Source organism: Hyaena hyaena, unplaced genomic scaffold (genome assembly GCF_003009895.1).
Source record: "Hyaena hyaena isolate Hyena2069 unplaced genomic scaffold, ASM300989v1 scaffold_712, whole genome shotgun sequence".
Classification (NCBI taxonomy): domain Eukaryota; kingdom Metazoa; phylum Chordata; class Mammalia; order Carnivora; family Hyaenidae; genus Hyaena; species Hyaena hyaena.
Genome location: NW_024081340.1, coordinates 431,343 through 449,204, shown reverse-complemented (window position 1 = coordinate 449,204; position 17,862 = coordinate 431,343). Strand labels below are relative to the sequence as shown.

Below are 17,862 nucleotides of genomic sequence, written 5' to 3'. Positions count from 1 at the left end.
ATATGTTACATTAAACATTTCTGGCTCTATTTGAACAGAGCAAACAGTGTTGGGAAATTGATGATTAGTTTCTCAGAATTGTTTTTTGAGGTATTTATGGACCAGCCATTCTAAATGGCTCAGCATGATTGAAGTTTGAATTTTTTAACTTGGTACACTTTAGTTGGCTGTTGATAACCACATTTGAGTTAGCTGCTCACTAAATATTTCAGTATGAAATTCCTTATAACAGCTAGAGTCACTTTTATTTATTACATTGTTTAGTAGTATATTTGCCTTTGTTGAACATATGTGATTTTTCCAACCTTAGGAATTAAGAAAGGAACTGGATATCCTTCTGCAAGAGAAGATTGAAAGTCCCCATCCTGTCGATTGGAAGGACACTAAATCCAGAGACTGTGCAGTACTGTCAGCTATTATAGACTTGATCAAAACACAGGAAAAAGCAAGTCCCAGGAACTTGCCGCCACGATTCCAGGACGGATATTACAGCTGACAACTTACCTGTGGTGGTCTGAAGATTTACAGCAATTTTCCATCATAGGTTAAGTTTTGGCTAGATGCCAAACCGTGGGACATGAATAATTTCCATATGTAAGGTAGAAACCTTCAGTAGGTAGTAAAGATGTAATGTGCATGATTTAACAATGTTATCTGTAGCTATTATAAATATACCATAAAAAGCAATATGTTTTCTGGTCATATATTCTGTTGTGGTCATGTCCACACTTTGGGAGGGACTGCTCTTATATATTGAGTGTTGTACCACTTAAGAAATGCCTTTGTTTATTAAGAAAAGTTAATCTTTCTGCCCATAGTGACTGACTACAGAAACCAGTAAAAATAGAATGGTTAGCCAAAAAGCAGTGTCAAGTTAAGAATTTGAACACAACCACATTTTTAAGTAAAACTTCTGTTAGAGGTAAATTAATTTGCTGTAATAAAGCCTAGTATTTAATAAAATGTACAGTGTATAAATCTCAGCTAACTTTTTGGCTTGGTTTCTACATCTCATCTATCCTGTGGCTTATTTGATTTTTTAAAAATATTTTTAGAATATATTTGTACCCCTTTTGCATTATCCTGTGCAGCATAATGTAGCAATTGAGAACATGAGTCTAGACTTGACCACCTGAGTTCAAATTTCCGCTGTGACTTACCATCTCCCTTGGGCAAGTTACTTGGCTTCTCTCTGTTTTCTTTTTCTGTAAAATAGGTAACAATTGTGAGGATTAAATACGTTAATGTAAAGTACATAGACTAGTGTCTGGCATGTAGAATGTACTCACTAAGTCTTAGTTATTATTTGTCCCTGGATTTTATTTTTTTTATAACAGTCCAATATATTACGTTCATTTTCACGTTCTGAATCCTGCGTTACCCTGTTAGCCAGTGGAAACTAGTGTGACTTAGGGCTAGTGATAGGCTCGTATTTTCAGCCTTATCAGATTGTGATAGATACTGTTGGTTGCTATTCAACAGCCATTTTGTTCCTCCCCATTTATGTGACTGTTTAAGTGTTCTCCCTCTGTGTAACCTTGTGCCCAGGGATATTGGACTCTCTTCCTCAAGGGTGAATCAGATTGTTCTTAAGCCAGTCGTGTAAGATCTTAGCTTCCTTACAGGTAACTGATGAGGCATTAGTATGTGAACCTGTGTTGTTAATAGCAACTGAAAAGAGATCTGCAAGAGGGCATCTGAGAAAGGTTTTCCTCATTTAGTAGACTTAGTGGAGGAAATTTTCTTGTTTGGACATTGTCTTCTCTGAATCTGGCACTGCTGTAGCCATGTTAGGATTCCATGGGATAATGATGTGGGCTCAGTGGAAAGATGTGAATCACCAGAGTCCTTGATAATGCTAGTGAGCTGTTGAATTATCCAATTCTAGACTTGCCTTGCACTTGGACTTATTTGAATATAATAAATCCTTCTTCATTGAGTTAAGCCACTTTTAGGTGGTGTATTTTGTAAAACTTGGCAGAAAGCATATTAACTGAAACACATGGTCTCCGTCATTGAGTGTTTGCTGAGGCCTCTGTTTCTACCATTTCTTTTGTGATCTAACAGTTTGACCCACATGTCTGACAAAAGGTGTAAAAGTAGTGATCCTGAACATACTGCAGAAGGAAATAACATCCTGCTGCACTCTAAAATAATTCAAATTTTACTGTGCCTTCCAATAAACATAAGGAAACCAAAGGAAGAATATTGAACAATGACTACAATTTATTGATAATGCTATGGTGATCTGTGTAACAGTGCTGGTTCAGGTACTGCTCCCATTTCTGGGGATGTATGTCAACCTATCCTTGTTTTCTAAAGGTTTTGAATGTACTGTGTCCTAAGTCCAGTCTCTTGACTAGTTTCCCAAAAGTGATCTTTTACTGAATTCTTGAGTCATATCACGATATTGTGGTTTTGTCCCTAAATTCAGGGTGACATTAGGTCCCATTTGCTCTTTAAGTGTTTTTATGTTTGTGTATGTGTGTTTTTTCTTGCTTTTACTCTCCAGTTGAAATTCACAGTAGGCCAAACTGGCCTTGGAAGAAAGCATTTAAAGAATCTCTTTAAAAAAAGGGGGATTATTAGTTAATTGGTTCCTTGTTCCCAAACCGAGATTTAATCTCCATATGAATGAGGAAAATGTTCCTGAAGAATTGCTTAAATAGATGAGCTATTGAAAGAGATTAAAGCAGTTACTGTCACACTCAACTTATGTCTTCTGTACAGCTGATCAGGATGGAAATCTTGATTGAAGGTGCTATTTGTGTTGTTTCTTCTGTTTACAAAATAGTGTAATAGTGAGTGGAAAATCTGTTCCAGATCTAAGTACTATTCTTTAGTAGTTTTAAAGAATGAGACATTTAAAAGAAAAATCTATTTGTCTCACCATTCTTAGTAATACCTAGAATAGCTCTTGAAAAAACCCTGAGCCAGAAACTTAAGGGGGGGAAAAAAAACAAAGAAACCACTAAGTATTCTTTAAAATGTGTCTTTGAAAAGTAAATGCATGTAATGCTTCTTAAATCATTAACTTGGGCAAAAGCTCTAGATAAATTTATACCTATTATGTGATTTTCTGTTCTTCTGTATTTTTAAAGCAAAGTCCACCCTAAAAGCTAGAAATTATTGAAAAGCTTTAGAATGAATTTTAGTACCCCTTCCCCCAAAGTAAACCATAAATTTTCTTCCACTCTTCTAGCTCTGCGTTTGTATTTATTTTTAAGTAATTGTGATCATGCGGTATAATCATAATATGCTAATTGTTTTTAAATATTTTTATTCTGACTTTAAGACAGTACACTCTTATTTGTAGAACATTTGGGAATTGAATATATGAAGAAAAGCATGTTACCACTGTTCCCTTTTGATGTATTTCCATGCTTTTTTTAAGCTTTAAGGAATTTTTTATATATAATAAATTTTGCCAATTTAAGTGTATAATTCCATGAATATTGTCAATGTATAAAGTCATGTAATGCTTCCCACCATAATTCTGATATAGAACATTCCCATCACCTAAGTTTCCCTCGTTCCCCTTGGTAGTCAATCCTCCGCCTCCATTTCTACCCATCGAAAACCATTGACCTGCTATTTGTGACTAGTTTTGCCTTTTCTAGAATTTCCAATAAATGGAAAATCATATTTAGTCTTGTGTGTCCAATTTCTTTTACTTAACATAATGCTTCTGAGATGTTTATGTTGTTGGATGTATCAGTAATGTGTTCCTTTTTTATTGTTTAATTGTATTGCCTTGTATGATTATACCAGTTTATTTGTTGACTAGTTGATGGACCTTTCAGTTATTTTATTTTTTTTTTTAGTATAAATAAAGCTGCTATGAACATATGTATACAAGTCTGTGTGAAGATAAAGGTTTTCATTTCTCTTGGAAAGATCCCTATGATTAAGATTGTTGTATTATATGGTGTGTTTAACTTTAAGAAACTGCCAAACTGATTTCCAAAGTGGGTGTGCTATTTTACATTCCCACCTGTAATATATGAGGGGTTCCGAGTGTTTCAAATCCTTGCTAGTACTTGGTATATTTAGTTATATGGTGTTTAATGTTAGCCTTCAGTGGAAGTGGAGTCCTCTATCATTGTGGTTTTAATTTGCATTTATTTCTATAATGATTGGGGATACCAATCTATAGTTTCCTTTTTGTGGGGTAATGCTGGCCTTATAAATTCAGTTGGGAAGTCTTACTCTTCCAGTTTCTGGATGAGGTTTGTATAGAATTGGTGTTAATTCCTTAAGTGTTTGTAAGAATTCTGCGAGGGGCCCTTGGATGGCTCCATTGCTTAAGTGACTCTTGGTTTTGGCTCAGGTCATGATCTCAGTTTGAGTTTGAGCCCCATGTCGAGCCCTGCACTGAAAGGATGGAGCCTGCTTGGGATTCTCTCTCTCCCTCTTTTTCTGCCTGTCTGCCTCTCTCTTTCAGAATAAAGAAGTAAAATTATTTTTAAAATTCTCCAGTGAAACTATTTGCACCTGTTTCTTTTTCAGAAATTTTTAGACAAATTCTATTTAGTAGTTACAGGACTATTTAGAGCTTCAGTTCTTTCCATGAATTCGCCCGTTTTATCTAAGTTGTGTTTATGAGTCTCAAGTTGTTTAAATATCCCCTTATCCTTTTAATGTCTGAGGAATCTATAATAATATCCCCTTTCATTCTTGACACTGGTAATTTTCTTTTTATTAGTCTTGCTAAAAGGTGCATGAGTTACATTCATCTTTTCAAAGAACCCATTTTTTTAATTGAGTTATTAAAGATTAAGTTCACATTCAACATGGGGCTCAAACCCAGGACTCTACGACCAAGAGTCACATGCTCTCCCAGCTGAGCCAGTCAGGCTCCACTAATTGAGCTGTTTTCTAATTGTGGAGATTATATTCTGGATGCCACTGCTTTATCAGATCTGTATTTTGCAGGACTTCCTCCTATTCTGGATTACCTTTTCTTCTGTCACAGAGAAGGTATTTTTTTATTTTAACAAAGTTGGGTTTATAGTTTTTTTCTTTCATGGACCCTGCTTTTGGTGGTTGTCAAAAAAAAAAGTCATCGCCAAACCCAAGATCACCTAGATTTTCTGTGTTACTTTCTAAGGGGTTTACAGCTTTGTGTTTTACATTTAAGTCTAAGTTTCCAAGTAAGTGGTTATTTTTGTTACTGGTTTCTAACCCAAGTGTAATCCTAGAACTCTTAATTTCAGTCCTTTAAAATTTGTTGAGACTTGCTTTATGACCCAGGGAATGATCAAATGTGTAAATATTCTGTGTTCTTGAAAAGAACGTATATGCTTAAATTGTTGCGGTGTTGTATATGTATGCCTCTTAACTTTGAAATTATCGTTAAGACCTCCCATACTTTATTGATTTTTATCTCCTCTACACTTTTTTTTAATTTTCTTTTTAATGTTTTATTTATTTCTAGGAGAGAGAGAGACAGCGTGAGCAGGGGAGGGTCAGAGAGAGAGGGAGTCAGACTGAAATAGGCTCCAGGCTCTGAGCTGGCAGTCAGCACAGAGCCCGATGCGGGGCTTGAACCCATGAACCGCGAGATCATGATCTAAGCGAAAGTCAGACGCTTAACCGACTAAGCCACCCAGGCGCCCCTCTACACTTTTATTTTTATGTAGCAAATGAGAGAGTTAAAGTGTTACAGGTTATGATTTGGGCTTAATTTCACATTTCTCCCTAATTTTGTTTTCTATATATTGAGACTGTATTATTGAGAGAAAATATATATGGAATTGTTTTATCTTCCTGATTCAGTAAGACTTCCATCATCGTCTCGGCTCTTCGGCTCTCTCTGTCCCTAGCCATACCTTTTATCTTGAAGACTATTTTGTCTAATGTTGACATAGCTACATGTAGTGTGAATATGGGCATGTTTTGCCCAGATCCTGTTTCAGGACTGAAGGCCTATTCCCTTAGCCACTGCAAATGCTGTCAGATGACTGCCTTCACCCATCAGCCCTCTACAGGATTGTCCTCAGCTGACAGGAGTCACTTTACCCAAGGCCACTTCCCCCTGGGGACAGCCTGCGTCCTGCGACCAGTCAGCAGGTTGTAAAGGTACAGTCCCCTTGCCAGTGCTCCCTCTCTCTCCCTTGTCATCTGGGACTCCAGTTAACCCTCTGCATTTTCCTTGTCTCTTCGCTATGTGCTTCTCTGTGGGTGTTTCTTCTAGCCTCTCTACCAGTTCACCAATTATCTAATCTGTTAAACCTAGTTCCATAATTACTAGTGCTGTTTTTCTTTTTTTTCCTCTGTTGTTTCTTATAGTTGTTAGTACTGTGTTGTATTTTAAAGTTTGGCCGAGATTTATCTCTAAAAGTGATTATAATTGTTCTATGTATCATGATTTCACTGTCTAGAGGCCCTGTAAGTATGTTTTTTCTGTATCATTGATGCTGGGTCTTCAAGTGTTTGCTAATTTGCTGAAACTTCTGAGAGCTTGTTTTTGGAAATAACTGAGAACTAAGATGATGCTAGCTTCCTCCAGAGTAAGGCTTAACTTCCTTTTGTCAGGACCTCAGCGTGCTAGAAGCCCAGAGAGCAAAGTTCATGATCCTCCAAGTTCCATATCCTCACTCCAGAAGAAGCCCTTTGGAGATGGCCAACAGTGATAACTGTAGGTGTTAAACTCTGCCCTGCCTTATTTACCACTGCAGTCCCACAAGTAGCTCTGCCTCTGCTGCTTTCTAAAGTCCAGGGAAAATGCAGCAGTGATTTGGGATGGAAGACAGAGTAAAGAGGGGAACGGATCTTGCTAGTTCCAGAGAAGGTACACACCCATCTCTTGGCTCTTCCATCACTGGCTTGAGGAAAAATCCAACAGAGATGCCTTTGATTGGTGTTTCCTACCACGCGGCTGTATACGACTAAACAAAAGATAACAGGGAAACTAGCGTTTTAAGGTTGACAAGTGGTGGTGTAGGCAGAATTTTAAGATGATCCCCATTATCCTTGCCCCCCCCGCCACGTGTTACATCTGTGGTTATGTGATGTTGCACGGATAAAGGAATTTTGTGCCTCTAATTAAGGTCCCAAATCAGTTGATTCTGAGTTAATCATAAGGGTGATTACCCTGTTGTGTGTCTAATATAATTACATGAATTCCTTAAAAGCAGAGTTTTCTTCAGGTGGTAGCATGAGATGGAGTCAGATTCCAAATGTGAGAAAGATTAAACATGCCATGGCTGTCTGGAAGATGAAGGAACCCACGGCGAGGAATATGAACAGGTTCAAGAAGCTGTGAAGCACCCCCCACCCCTGGCAGCCAGCAAAAAAGCAGGGTTCTTGATCCTACGACTACAAGGAACCGAATTCTGCCAACCACAGGTATGATGAGCATGAAAGATATCAAGCTCTGGCTGAGAGAGCAGCTGGCCAACACTCTGAGGTCAGCCTCGTGAGATTGAGAGTAAGCACTGGACCCACCAGCCATGTTGGCCTTCTTACTACAGAACCATGAGATAATAAATGGGTGTGGCTTAAGGCACGTGGCAACCTGTCACGCAGTAAAAGAAAATACAGGTGTCCGTCTTTGCCTTCCACCAAGATTCACAACGTGACAAAATTTCACAAGCACAAAGGTTTGGATACTAGGTGGCCAAAATGAGTAGGATGTAACAAAACCACAGACTATTTAAGATAGGCTGTTCAGTCATGCAGTTTTGTGGAAACAGAAGAAACATCATGGCCCAGCTCTTAAAACCGCCCCAATCTTCTGGGGCAGCTGATGCCAACCTGTACCCAACAAGGAAAGATCAGTGGCCTTGAATGTTAGCTACAAATACCTTCTGAGTAGAACTCTGATTTGACTCCAAATTCAGTAAATTATATATTTAATACATCCTATAATGAATTAAATCAGACAAGTACTAAAGAACAAGTATATACAAAATCTTTATAAATTCACTTATTTCACCAAAAGTATACAAGCAGTATCAAATCATTGGGACAAAAATGAGTATTTCTGTTCTCCACAGGTCACTGAAAGAAGTCCTCCTACAATTCCAAGAAGCTGTTCATAGAAACTGAACTAGGTTTGGAAACAGTACTGTGTCATGTAAAAATTATAATTCAGTTGAAATTAGACATTGTGACTATGTTAAATATCTGCTGTATAACATTTTATCCAATAACAGTATTAACTGCTTGCTAAATAAGGCTTTGATTTATAAAATGGACATATTTCTAAGACTGTTTAACATCTCTACTTATAAATTAATTCACAGGATTCCTATAGTTGCTTTTTAGCTTCAGTTGGATTTAGCAAAACTAATACAACATGATCCCCTTTGCAAGCAATGGATTTACCTTCCTTCCTAAATGCAAACATCACATGAAATTAAATTACAACTTTTTAACCTCTCCTCTCACGGGTTTGTGACCTGAAAGAGGAGACCAATGCCTTGTTTACCAACCTGGACACATCTCTTGCTGTGTCCACTGCTATCACTTCACTGGCCCGACCTCAAGGGACTCAGGGCCTGGCATGTCTTTTACACCCAGAACTGTATGCATAAGTAAAGGAGAGCGAACCAAGGACGAGAAGGCCCCGGGTGCACCACACTGGCTCACTGCTGAGTGGCAGGATGCAGGCTGTGTGAGCCCAGCATACTGGGCTCCCACGCTAGGCTTCTGCTTTACTTACATCACTCATGATTTGAGTACCTGGTTGGCAGGCAGTAGCTGGGACAAGTCATACACAGATCTGAGTCCTCGAATAATATACCCTTTGCCTGGCTTTGTCCCTTTGTGGAAGAAAATGGAGTAGAGAGGAACATAGCTGCCAGTAAAAATTACTTTCCCCCCTCTCTGTCTTCCAAACCCTCACTCCCGGTGTATAAAATGTACTATTAAAATGGTCTTTCTCTCTCCTTGCACCAATAGAAAAAATGAAGTTCTGCAGACACCCACAGATAAGAGATCCTCCAAAGCGAGCAAGCAAGACCCTTAGTACATATAAAATGGATTCCCATGAAGATCAATACGTTATGCTTTGATTAGGTACCAAGCTGGCATCCTGATACCTCGGTGAGGCCTAAATTTTATCTTCCTTGAGACTTTATTTCAGCCAACTGCCTCTTTGGAAACAGGAGTAGAACAGTCAAAAATAGTAAAGAAATTACAAAAGGCAAAATTATTAAAGGCAAAGCAGCCTCATGTCATGACGTTTATCAGCTCCTTTGGGAATATTAAAAAAAAAAAAAGTATGACCCCTGTCAAACAGTCAGGATTTTGTCACTTAGGTGAACCATCTAAATTCTATCTTATTAGAGTAGCTTGAGTTTTATCAGCCTATACCAATATTGGGTGAAAGGGATGTAAAAAGAAAATCTAAGTAAGCTTCTCTCCTAAGGATGGAAAGAGGTGGCAAAAATTCAAGTGTCAATTTCCCTTTCCTGGGAAGAAGTTTAGATAAACTCAGCAGCTCACCTTTTGAGCTCTACCAGCTGTCCTCATAGCATTAGAATCATCTAAAATACAAGAGGAAGAAAAAATATTTACAAAACTGGGCATTCCTTAAAAACAACTCTTGCTAATACTGGGAAAACCATATAAAGGAAATGCTAGAAGACAGACAGTAACATCCTTGGCAAAGTGAGGAAAGTGTTCTTTCCTCATCTAATATACATTTTTAACGCCAGAAAATGGTGAACCTGGAAGGAGCTGGGAGGCTGTGTGGTCCCTGAAGTGGGCTGCTCAGCTATCTGTGGACCTAAGGAAGTTCGCAAGTGGACGGCTGTGTGTACACCGCACCTTGAGAACTCACTGTATTGGGAAGCTGTTCTGAGAGAGCATAACCACGTGGCAAGCTTAAAGGCAAGTGTTTTCATTCTTTTCATCAAACAGGCTGTGTTAAAATCCACAACAAAGCCGGCCCAGAGCCAAGCAGCCCACTGTGATGTAGTGCAAATCTCACGGTAACGGAAGGCGGTCGAGAGGCTACACGTTGGTTTCCAGCCCTAGCAAGCGTCCCATTCTCTCCACGTTCTTGTCAATGGTAGCCTGACAGGTTATCTCCTTGGCACATTCCATAGGAAACCAGCCTCTCTCTCCATCTCGCAGCCGTTCTCCCTCATACCAGCCTGCAACCAGGAACAGAGTCTTCATGAAGCAAGGAGTGGATGAGTCTAGACCCTGTCTGACACTGAGGCGAATGCACCTCAGCGCGTGCATGACAGATGACCGAAGGTGAGGAGAAAGCGGAACAGAGGGAAGGGCCTCAAGGAGGAATGGATGACATACATACCCGAGGCGGGACGCGGTCAGGAGCCCTGAAGGGAGAAGGCTGAAGAGAGCCTGTGAGCTTGGGTTGGGCTGGGGAAGGGAGGCTGTGCGTACGTAGGGGCAGCAGGTATATGATTTTCTTAAGTGAGGAAGGAAGAACCTCTGGAAATGAGAAGTCACTAGGGGAGCAGGAAGGAAGGGAAACTTTTCGTGGTTCCTTTTGAATAAAACACCATGTGACTGCATTCCTATTCTTCAACAAAAGCAATAGTGTAGATAAAGGAAAGGCAGGTACATAAGATCAAACCCAGGGGATATGAAACATGAGCATTAGTGACAAAGTGAGACTCCTCGGCTCTTTGGCACCTTGAATGCTGCACGGAGAGTACCCCTAAGGACCCAGACTCACCGTCGCTGACCCGTTGATAGATGAGAACCACATCCGCCACCTGTAGGGAGAGTTCGTCTGGCTGTTTGGCAGTGAACGATCTAATGATTTCCACCTGGGTCAGTGCTGCGGGGGCAAAGGGGACATACTAAGCTCCAGGTAGCAGAACAGGTACAAATCAATACAGTATATTTACTCAATGTTTCTGTGAAAAATTCTGTGAAAGTCAAGGGCAGCACTGACAGAAACAAGTTAAGCTTCTATCAAGCAGAAACTGAGTTCCTGGAACGGTCTTAACCGGCTAAGGGCTTTAGAACTCCAGAAGCTCAGGATCAAGAGAAGCCTTTTATGATGCATGAATCCCCTCAAAAATAGCCTTGATAAGGAGCCATTAGTCATGTCGTACAGTAGAGCAGACAACAGCCATTGGCAAAACTGAGGCCAGGCAGATTAGGTAACGTGCCAAGGTCATGCAACTGAGGATAAAACCTGTGATACACCCCTTCTCCAGGCCCCCACCCAGGGTGCTTCCCCAGCCCACCAGCACAAGAAAGCTGCCAAGCAAGTTCAGAAATAAAAGGAGCTCCAACCAAAAGTAAGACAACATTTTAGAGTTCTCCCAAAATGCTGAATCATAACAAAACAACTGTAACTTCAGTCACTTGGTACTGACATGAGTTCTTAATCTGTTTTAATAAAAACCTTGATTCTAGGCAACTTTTAAGCCAGTCACTTTAGCTCTGGCTCTAAGCTTAAAGTATGACTTTTGAGTGCTCCAAGATAACCAATGTGGCTGCCCTCGTTCTTCCATTTTGACCTTCCAGCTAGAAACATCTAGAGAAGCATAACATCAAAAGTTACAGGGCTACTAAGCACATGACACCACCCTTTACTGCATCAGTTCCTACTTCCCTAGAAGAATGAAACACATTCTCTTAATGTTATCACTTTAATAAATAAGGTCAAAAGGAATGGTAACGTAATTTTCCTGAAGGTTAAAAAATACTATTTCTGCTTAGATTCAGACTGTCTGTATGGAGAAGGCTTAACTGTGCAACTCTTGCCCATTAAACTGCCGAAAATCAAAGAGCTTTACAGTACAAGCAGGGCTTTCAATGTAGGTAAATTGAACTTCTGACAATAATCCTGTATTGTATAGTGATGCCCCTGACTTGCAGATGTACAGGCTCAGGAAGGCTGTGCTATGACTGGGCACGTTTATGCAACAAAGAATTGCACCTTGGATTTGAATTCAGACCCCCTGACCTCCAAAGCAGGGATCACACAGTGCTGACTGGAGGGCCACAGGAAGGAAAGCTGGAGGAACCTTACGGGGGGGGGGCAGGTACAGGGGCAATTAAGCACTAATAACCCAGCGTCCAGCAGGGGGCGCAGCCCCTCCACATTCCAGAGCAGCCCACCCTCCAGGTACTTACAGGTTCGGTCCAGAGGCTGCTTCCCGCTACTGTGTCCCAGGGCGGTGACCCAGCGGGCCCGCTCGCTCCTAAAACACACAGGCCATGTCCAACTGAGAGACTCAAGGTGTTTGGAGACACAGTGCAAAGCCATTCCCCGAAAATGGGAGAGACTCCCCAGAGTTATGGGGCTGCCCTTCAGAACAGGGGGAATATGAGTTACTTTAAAAAGATAACCTGGGGAATCTAGGCTGAAAACTAGTCAACACTGTTAAGATTCTGAATGAATCTGGCTGGTCATTGATTAAATAGAATTTCTCATCTAACAGTTTAACATTTTTTTCTCATTGAAATTCAAGTTAGTTAACATACAGAGTAGTCTTGGCTTCAGGAGTAGAACCCAGTGATCATCCCTTACATACAACATTACCATTTAATAAAGAGTCGATTACACTATGATATAACATAATCACATTAGGATGTTTAGTACACTCAGTCTGATATTTAACATTTCAAAAAAGTGAATTTCAGTTAAACTCCTAATAAATCAGTGTCTCTACACTCTCTTCTCCTTTCCCCACACTCAAACCATTTCAGAAAAGATGAGAAACTTGACCCATTTAAAGTTGTGTGGTTCCTCATACAGCTAATACTGCCAAACATGAGCCTTATGGAAATAAAAATTCTTTGAACGTTTTTACACTGTTCGCAAACGCTTAAAATGGCTTAATGAAAACAGCCCAAAAAATGTTGAAAGAAAAAAACCAACTGGGACTTTATATAATACTAAGCTATCGTTACATGAAACAAAACAATTATTTAACTAAAGGATCAGAAGTTTCAGAGAAGCATTACTCCATAATCCAGTTATCCTCAGCAAGTCCAGTATTAGGACTGCAATTAAGTAAATAAGGTTCTCACACACACACTTTAAAACCTCCAAGGCACTGAGTAACCCATACTACACGGCAGATACAAGCACGTGACATTATTATTTCATGTAATCCTCCAAAAGCCCATTTAAAGGATGAGAAGGAAGGCTGCATGGAGGGTCCTAGGCAAGTGATGCAAGTCTAGGTCAGTTTTTAAAATGTACTCCAGGGGCTCCTGGGTGGCTTAGTCGGTTAAGCTTCCGACTTTCGCTTAGGTCATGATCTCGCGGTTCGTGGGTTCGAGCCCCGCGTCGGGCTCTGTGCTGACTGCCAGCTCAGAGCCTGGAGCCTGTTTCAGAGTCTGTGATTCCCTCTCTCTCTGACCCTCCCCTGCTCACGCTGTCTCTCTCTCTCTCCTAGAAATAAATAGAACATTAAAAAAAAAAATGTACTCCATCTTAAGGGACGTCTTTATGCCCAGTGCTTGAAAATAATGTTCTTCTCCTGTAACAGCCTGTACCTAAAGATGCTTCTCACCATTGCCCCATCTTCACCACCCCTCAGACATCCTTCCACCTGGGCTGAGCAGACTGCGTGCGGGCCTGGGGCACGCCATGCTGTTCCCCACCCTTTCCTGCCTGTTACCACTCTCAAGTAGAACGTCTGTTTCCACCCCTCGTGCTCACTCCTCATTAACGAAGAGCATACATAAAGCAATGCGCTAATCTCACGTGTACAGATCTGTGAGTGCACATGGAGGTGCACCCAACACCTTGTGTCCCTTTCCCAGCAACATCCTCCCACAAGGAGAACCACCACCAGGGACTCATTCTACCTGTCTTGTACCCCTTATAATGATCCTACTGTATAGCAGGAGCCCACACCTCCATCCCCATCCAGTTTGCCAATCCTGCTCCCAAGCACTCCTCTGCTCAGCCCTATCACACTGCCGGCCAGCTGTGAGCCATGGGAAGGCAGCCATCTTGTCCATTCAGTTCACTGCCATATCCCAGAACATAACCGAGGCCTATAAACATCTGTTAACCGGATCATCACGACCACTCATTACACACTGACCCCCATTTAGTGACTTGTCTGTTTCTCTTACTAGGCCATAGGCTTCAGGAGGGAAGGCGTTGAGTCTTGTTCTAAATACTTCTAGAGCACTTGTGTGCCAGCTATGGTATTTTTTTGTATTTGGTGAGTACCATCTAATTTAGTCTTTACAATAATCTTGGAAATTAAATATTACCATTTTTCTTCCCCCCCCCGCCCCTCTCTTTTTCCCCCTCTCTTCTCTCCAGAGGACAAAGCTGAAGTTTGGAGTGTTAATCACTTGCTCACAGAGACACGGTGGAGTCAGAAAATAAGCCAGGTAATCTGGGATCTAATAGGTGGTGCTCCCTAGTAGGTGTTCTCAAAGTAATGAGGGAAGGGGTGCCTGGGTGGCTCAGTCAGTTGAGTGTCTGACTTCGGCTCAGGTCATGATTTCTCGTGAGTTGGAGCCCCACATCGGGCTCTGTGCTGACGGGTCAGAGCCTGGAGTCTGCTTCAGATTCTGTATCTCTGCCCCTCCCCCACTCACACTCTCTCAAAAATGAATAAACGTTAAAAAAAATTTAAAAAAATAAAGAGTGAAGTGAAGAGGGGTGGAAAGTGTGATGTGCTGAAAGACAGACTGGTTTATGAAAATGAGGCTGGGCCCTAATCAAGCTGGTGCATCAAGTAGTAATGTGGACAATTTGTGTAGAAACTGGTGATACAGCTTACTTTAAAAAACAACAAAAAAAAATATAGGACACAAAGGGCTTAGGGTGGTTGCCTATGGAACAAGCACAGCCTTCTTTAAAACAATCTTAAGCCAACACTTAAATCTTTGATATCTCTGTCAGAAGATTTATTTTTTACTCAGGCTCAACTGGAATTTCCAAAGTACAAAGGCAACTGAAAACTAAATAATATTGTACGGATGGAAAAACTGTTGACTAAGAGACATCTAAAATGACCCACGTGTGTCTCTGTGCCCTTGCCAAACACGTCCGCCTCCTCTGTGCCTTGCCGTGCGTCTTCCTGACGGCCCTGACTCCCGTCCGCAGCCTTCACGTTAGACTCCCAGGCACAGCCCTCCTCTGGGACCGAGTGGCCGGTTTCAGCGACGGCCTGACCCTGCAGACAGTTTCCAGAAATCCAGATGAAACCTTTCACTCGTGTGGCATGCTGCCTGGATGCTAACGGCATCCCTCAGACATGGCGGCCCCTCACAGAGCCTCGAGAGGACCGGAACAAGACACTCCTTGTTGCCCTCGCTGAAAGGAGCCGCTTCTTGAAATGGCTTCAATGGAACCAGTCCCACCCCCTCTTACATGGCGTCAAAGCCGCACAACTTTCCCCGGGGCCTCCAAGAGCCCTGCCAAGGCGCCTCCTCCTACTAGGAGGCATCCCTAAAGCAGGGAGGAGACTCCCTCAGTAGAAGAAGGACCTCTGAGAACAAGAAAAGCCAGAGCACAGACATACCCATTATTAAACTGAGATATCAAGCCCAGGGCTCACTTGCAGACAGCTATTTTCTCCAGGGACAATATGAAACAATCAGCATGAATTCATAGTCCACCCCACACCCGGTTCACAGACTTTTCCCTTTGTCCAAATAAAATGAGAGAATAAGCACCACCACTCATGTGGACCTGGGCACATCCACTTCCAAGATACCTAACCACTGCTTCCTTAGACCAACATCCACTGAGCGCCTCCTGCCTCTGCAGAAGCCCTGTGCTAGGAGAGGGTTGCGAAGTGAATAAAACAGGGTCTCTTGTTCTCCACAGCCTTCGGTGTGAAGGAGCAGAGAGGGAAGGAAACACACACAAAATCCAGTATGGCATGCAGTGGGGCTGCGTTGGAACATTCTGGCACCTAGGGAGAGAAAGAAGACTGAGAAGAGACATCCCACAATAATATCTGTAAGGACAGTCCTTTCCTAAGCCCCGTGCTCTTCATGCACGGCATAAAATTAAACACCTACAGTTCCCTACTCAGGAGTAAGCTGTGGTAGCACCATGGTCTGCCTCTCATACAATTAATTAAGCACAGTAGGCTGAAACGTAATTGCACAAAGATCGAAGACACATCTGGACTTCTCATTGAATGCCAGGCATCTGCTAGAAAAGACAGATACGTACTGAGAAAAGTGGAGAGGAAGCTTTGAAGCAAAGAGGCAGGGCTACAGAACAGACAGGGGCTGTTGAATCTACTTTGTGTCCCTCTTACGGTGGCAGATACCTTTTGTGTTCCTGGTCACCATCTAAAATTTACCTATGGATCCTATTGAAACTCCTATACCTGTAGCCTTTGGGGGAAAGTCCTTCAAGCCTTTGTAAAGAGTAGGTTTGTACGGATGGTTATTTTTGTTTGTTCCCTCACACTCCGTTCAACTGGATGCGTTCTGATCCAGGTAAGAAAAGCCACAGGGTAAAAAAGGTCATCATGAACGCTGTGCATCAAAATCTTACAAAGGTGGCCGTGTGCTCCATTTAAAACATCTAACCAAGCCAAGCAATTCCCTTAGCCTGCTAAGAGAGTTCTAAAAATCAGATTTTGTGACATGTTATGCAGTTAAGCCAATTTATTTCTTATTTATCATATCAAGTAGCTCACGAGACTAGAGTCTGGCCTGGAATCCTGGAATTACCGAAAGTGGGTCAATTATCTGTTTCCTTGATGATAAGAGACCCATATCGTCACCTGCCCTCCTGCTGAACTGGGGTTGCTGAGGACGATCACAAAAGATCAAGTGCTTTGACAGGCACCGTGCAACGTAGGAGATCATTTCTGGCTGTGGATTCCAGACGCAAAGAGGAAAAATACTATAACCTATAATAAATACATTTTTTCCACATACATTACCATCTACTGTGGATTTTTTTTAGAAGACGAAGAATAAGAGCATGTCAGACATACTATTTACAATTTTATTCCATCCCATTTACTTCCTGTTGCTAATTAAATCATTAACAGAAGCAGGAAGGCCGCCGGCTCCCTGGCAAACAATGCCCCTTTATCAGGAGGCCCAGGAATTGGTTGTCTGGAGGGCTGACAGGGCCAACCACACTCACGAGGCTTCTAGTTCTTTCAGTGAGGGAGAAATTTTGAGAAGGATCTTTGACTATGGTTCAAGGTGATTATATTCTATAACTCAATACAATGCAGAAAGAAAACGTGTGTTTGTCCCTGAGCATGTCCTGATGTCTCACCACTGCATACACTGGGCCCAGATGCCATGCACATTCCACTGTCAACCCAGGAAGCCAAGGACGCCACTTGCTGCAGCCTCTGGTCTGTGCCAGCGGCAGCTGTGTGTGCTTCCTCTTAATGAAGGCAGACAAAAGGGGCTCTCCGGCTCCCACATTCCTCTAGAAAGGCCCAGAGGGAGAAGAATGACAGCAGTAAAATATTCGTCCTTTGTCCTTTTATAAAAGATAAGCTTTTGTACTTTTCACAGACTACCGTCTCATTAACAACGTGACTTAAGATCTTGAATGGGCAGACAGAGATAACACTGTATATATACATGGCTTAGATGTACATCCTAAAAAAATTTTAACCACATCCTTACTAGCAAATGTTGAAAAACAAGTGGAATTTCAGGAAAACTTGGCCCAGAAGCACAAAAAAGACCATGAATAGGCAGAGACTGACAGGGAAGAGGTATTTCCCTACACGTGGCTACTATTTATTCTACCTTACCTTAGATACAGAGCAGCTAACTATATTAATTGTGGGTCAGTCCGAAAACTATGTATTGGGAAGCTGCCATGGACAAAAGTGAGACAAAAGACAGAGCTGGAGCTGAGTGTAGGGATTAGTAATAAAACCAGCAAAATGGAGAGAAGGAGAATGGTTAGGACACTACAGCGTGGCTCAAAGAGAAGTGATACCTAGGCTG

The 17,862-nt window shown here is 41.7% G+C and overlaps 2 protein-coding genes across 2 annotated transcripts in view; one reads left to right on the top strand and one right to left on the bottom strand.

Moving 5' to 3' along the window:
• DHX36 (DEAH-box helicase 36) overlaps window positions 1-3,649 on the top strand; it is a 51,749-nt gene extending 48,100 nt beyond the window's left edge. Inside the window, exon 25 of the mRNA XM_039217685.1 lies at window positions 311-3,649. Within this exon, the coding sequence (XP_039073616.1) occupies window positions 311-496 (186 nt within the window). The 3' untranslated portion in view covers window positions 497-3,649. The remainder of the gene's footprint in view (window positions 1-310) is intronic.
• Window positions 3,650-8,776: 5,127 nt separating this feature from the next.
• The window catches only part of ARHGEF26 (Rho guanine nucleotide exchange factor 26), a 128,924-nt gene continuing 119,838 nt past the window's right edge, over window positions 8,777-17,862 (bottom strand). Inside the window, exons 12-14 of the mRNA XM_039217684.1 lie at window positions 12,073-12,140; window positions 10,658-10,762; window positions 8,777-10,106 (exon numbers count right to left, since the gene is read on the bottom strand). Coding sequence (XP_039073615.1) covers window positions 9,964-10,106; window positions 10,658-10,762; window positions 12,073-12,140 — 316 coding nt within the window. The 3' untranslated portion in view covers window positions 8,777-9,963. The remainder of the gene's footprint in view (window positions 10,107-10,657; window positions 10,763-12,072; window positions 12,141-17,862) is intronic.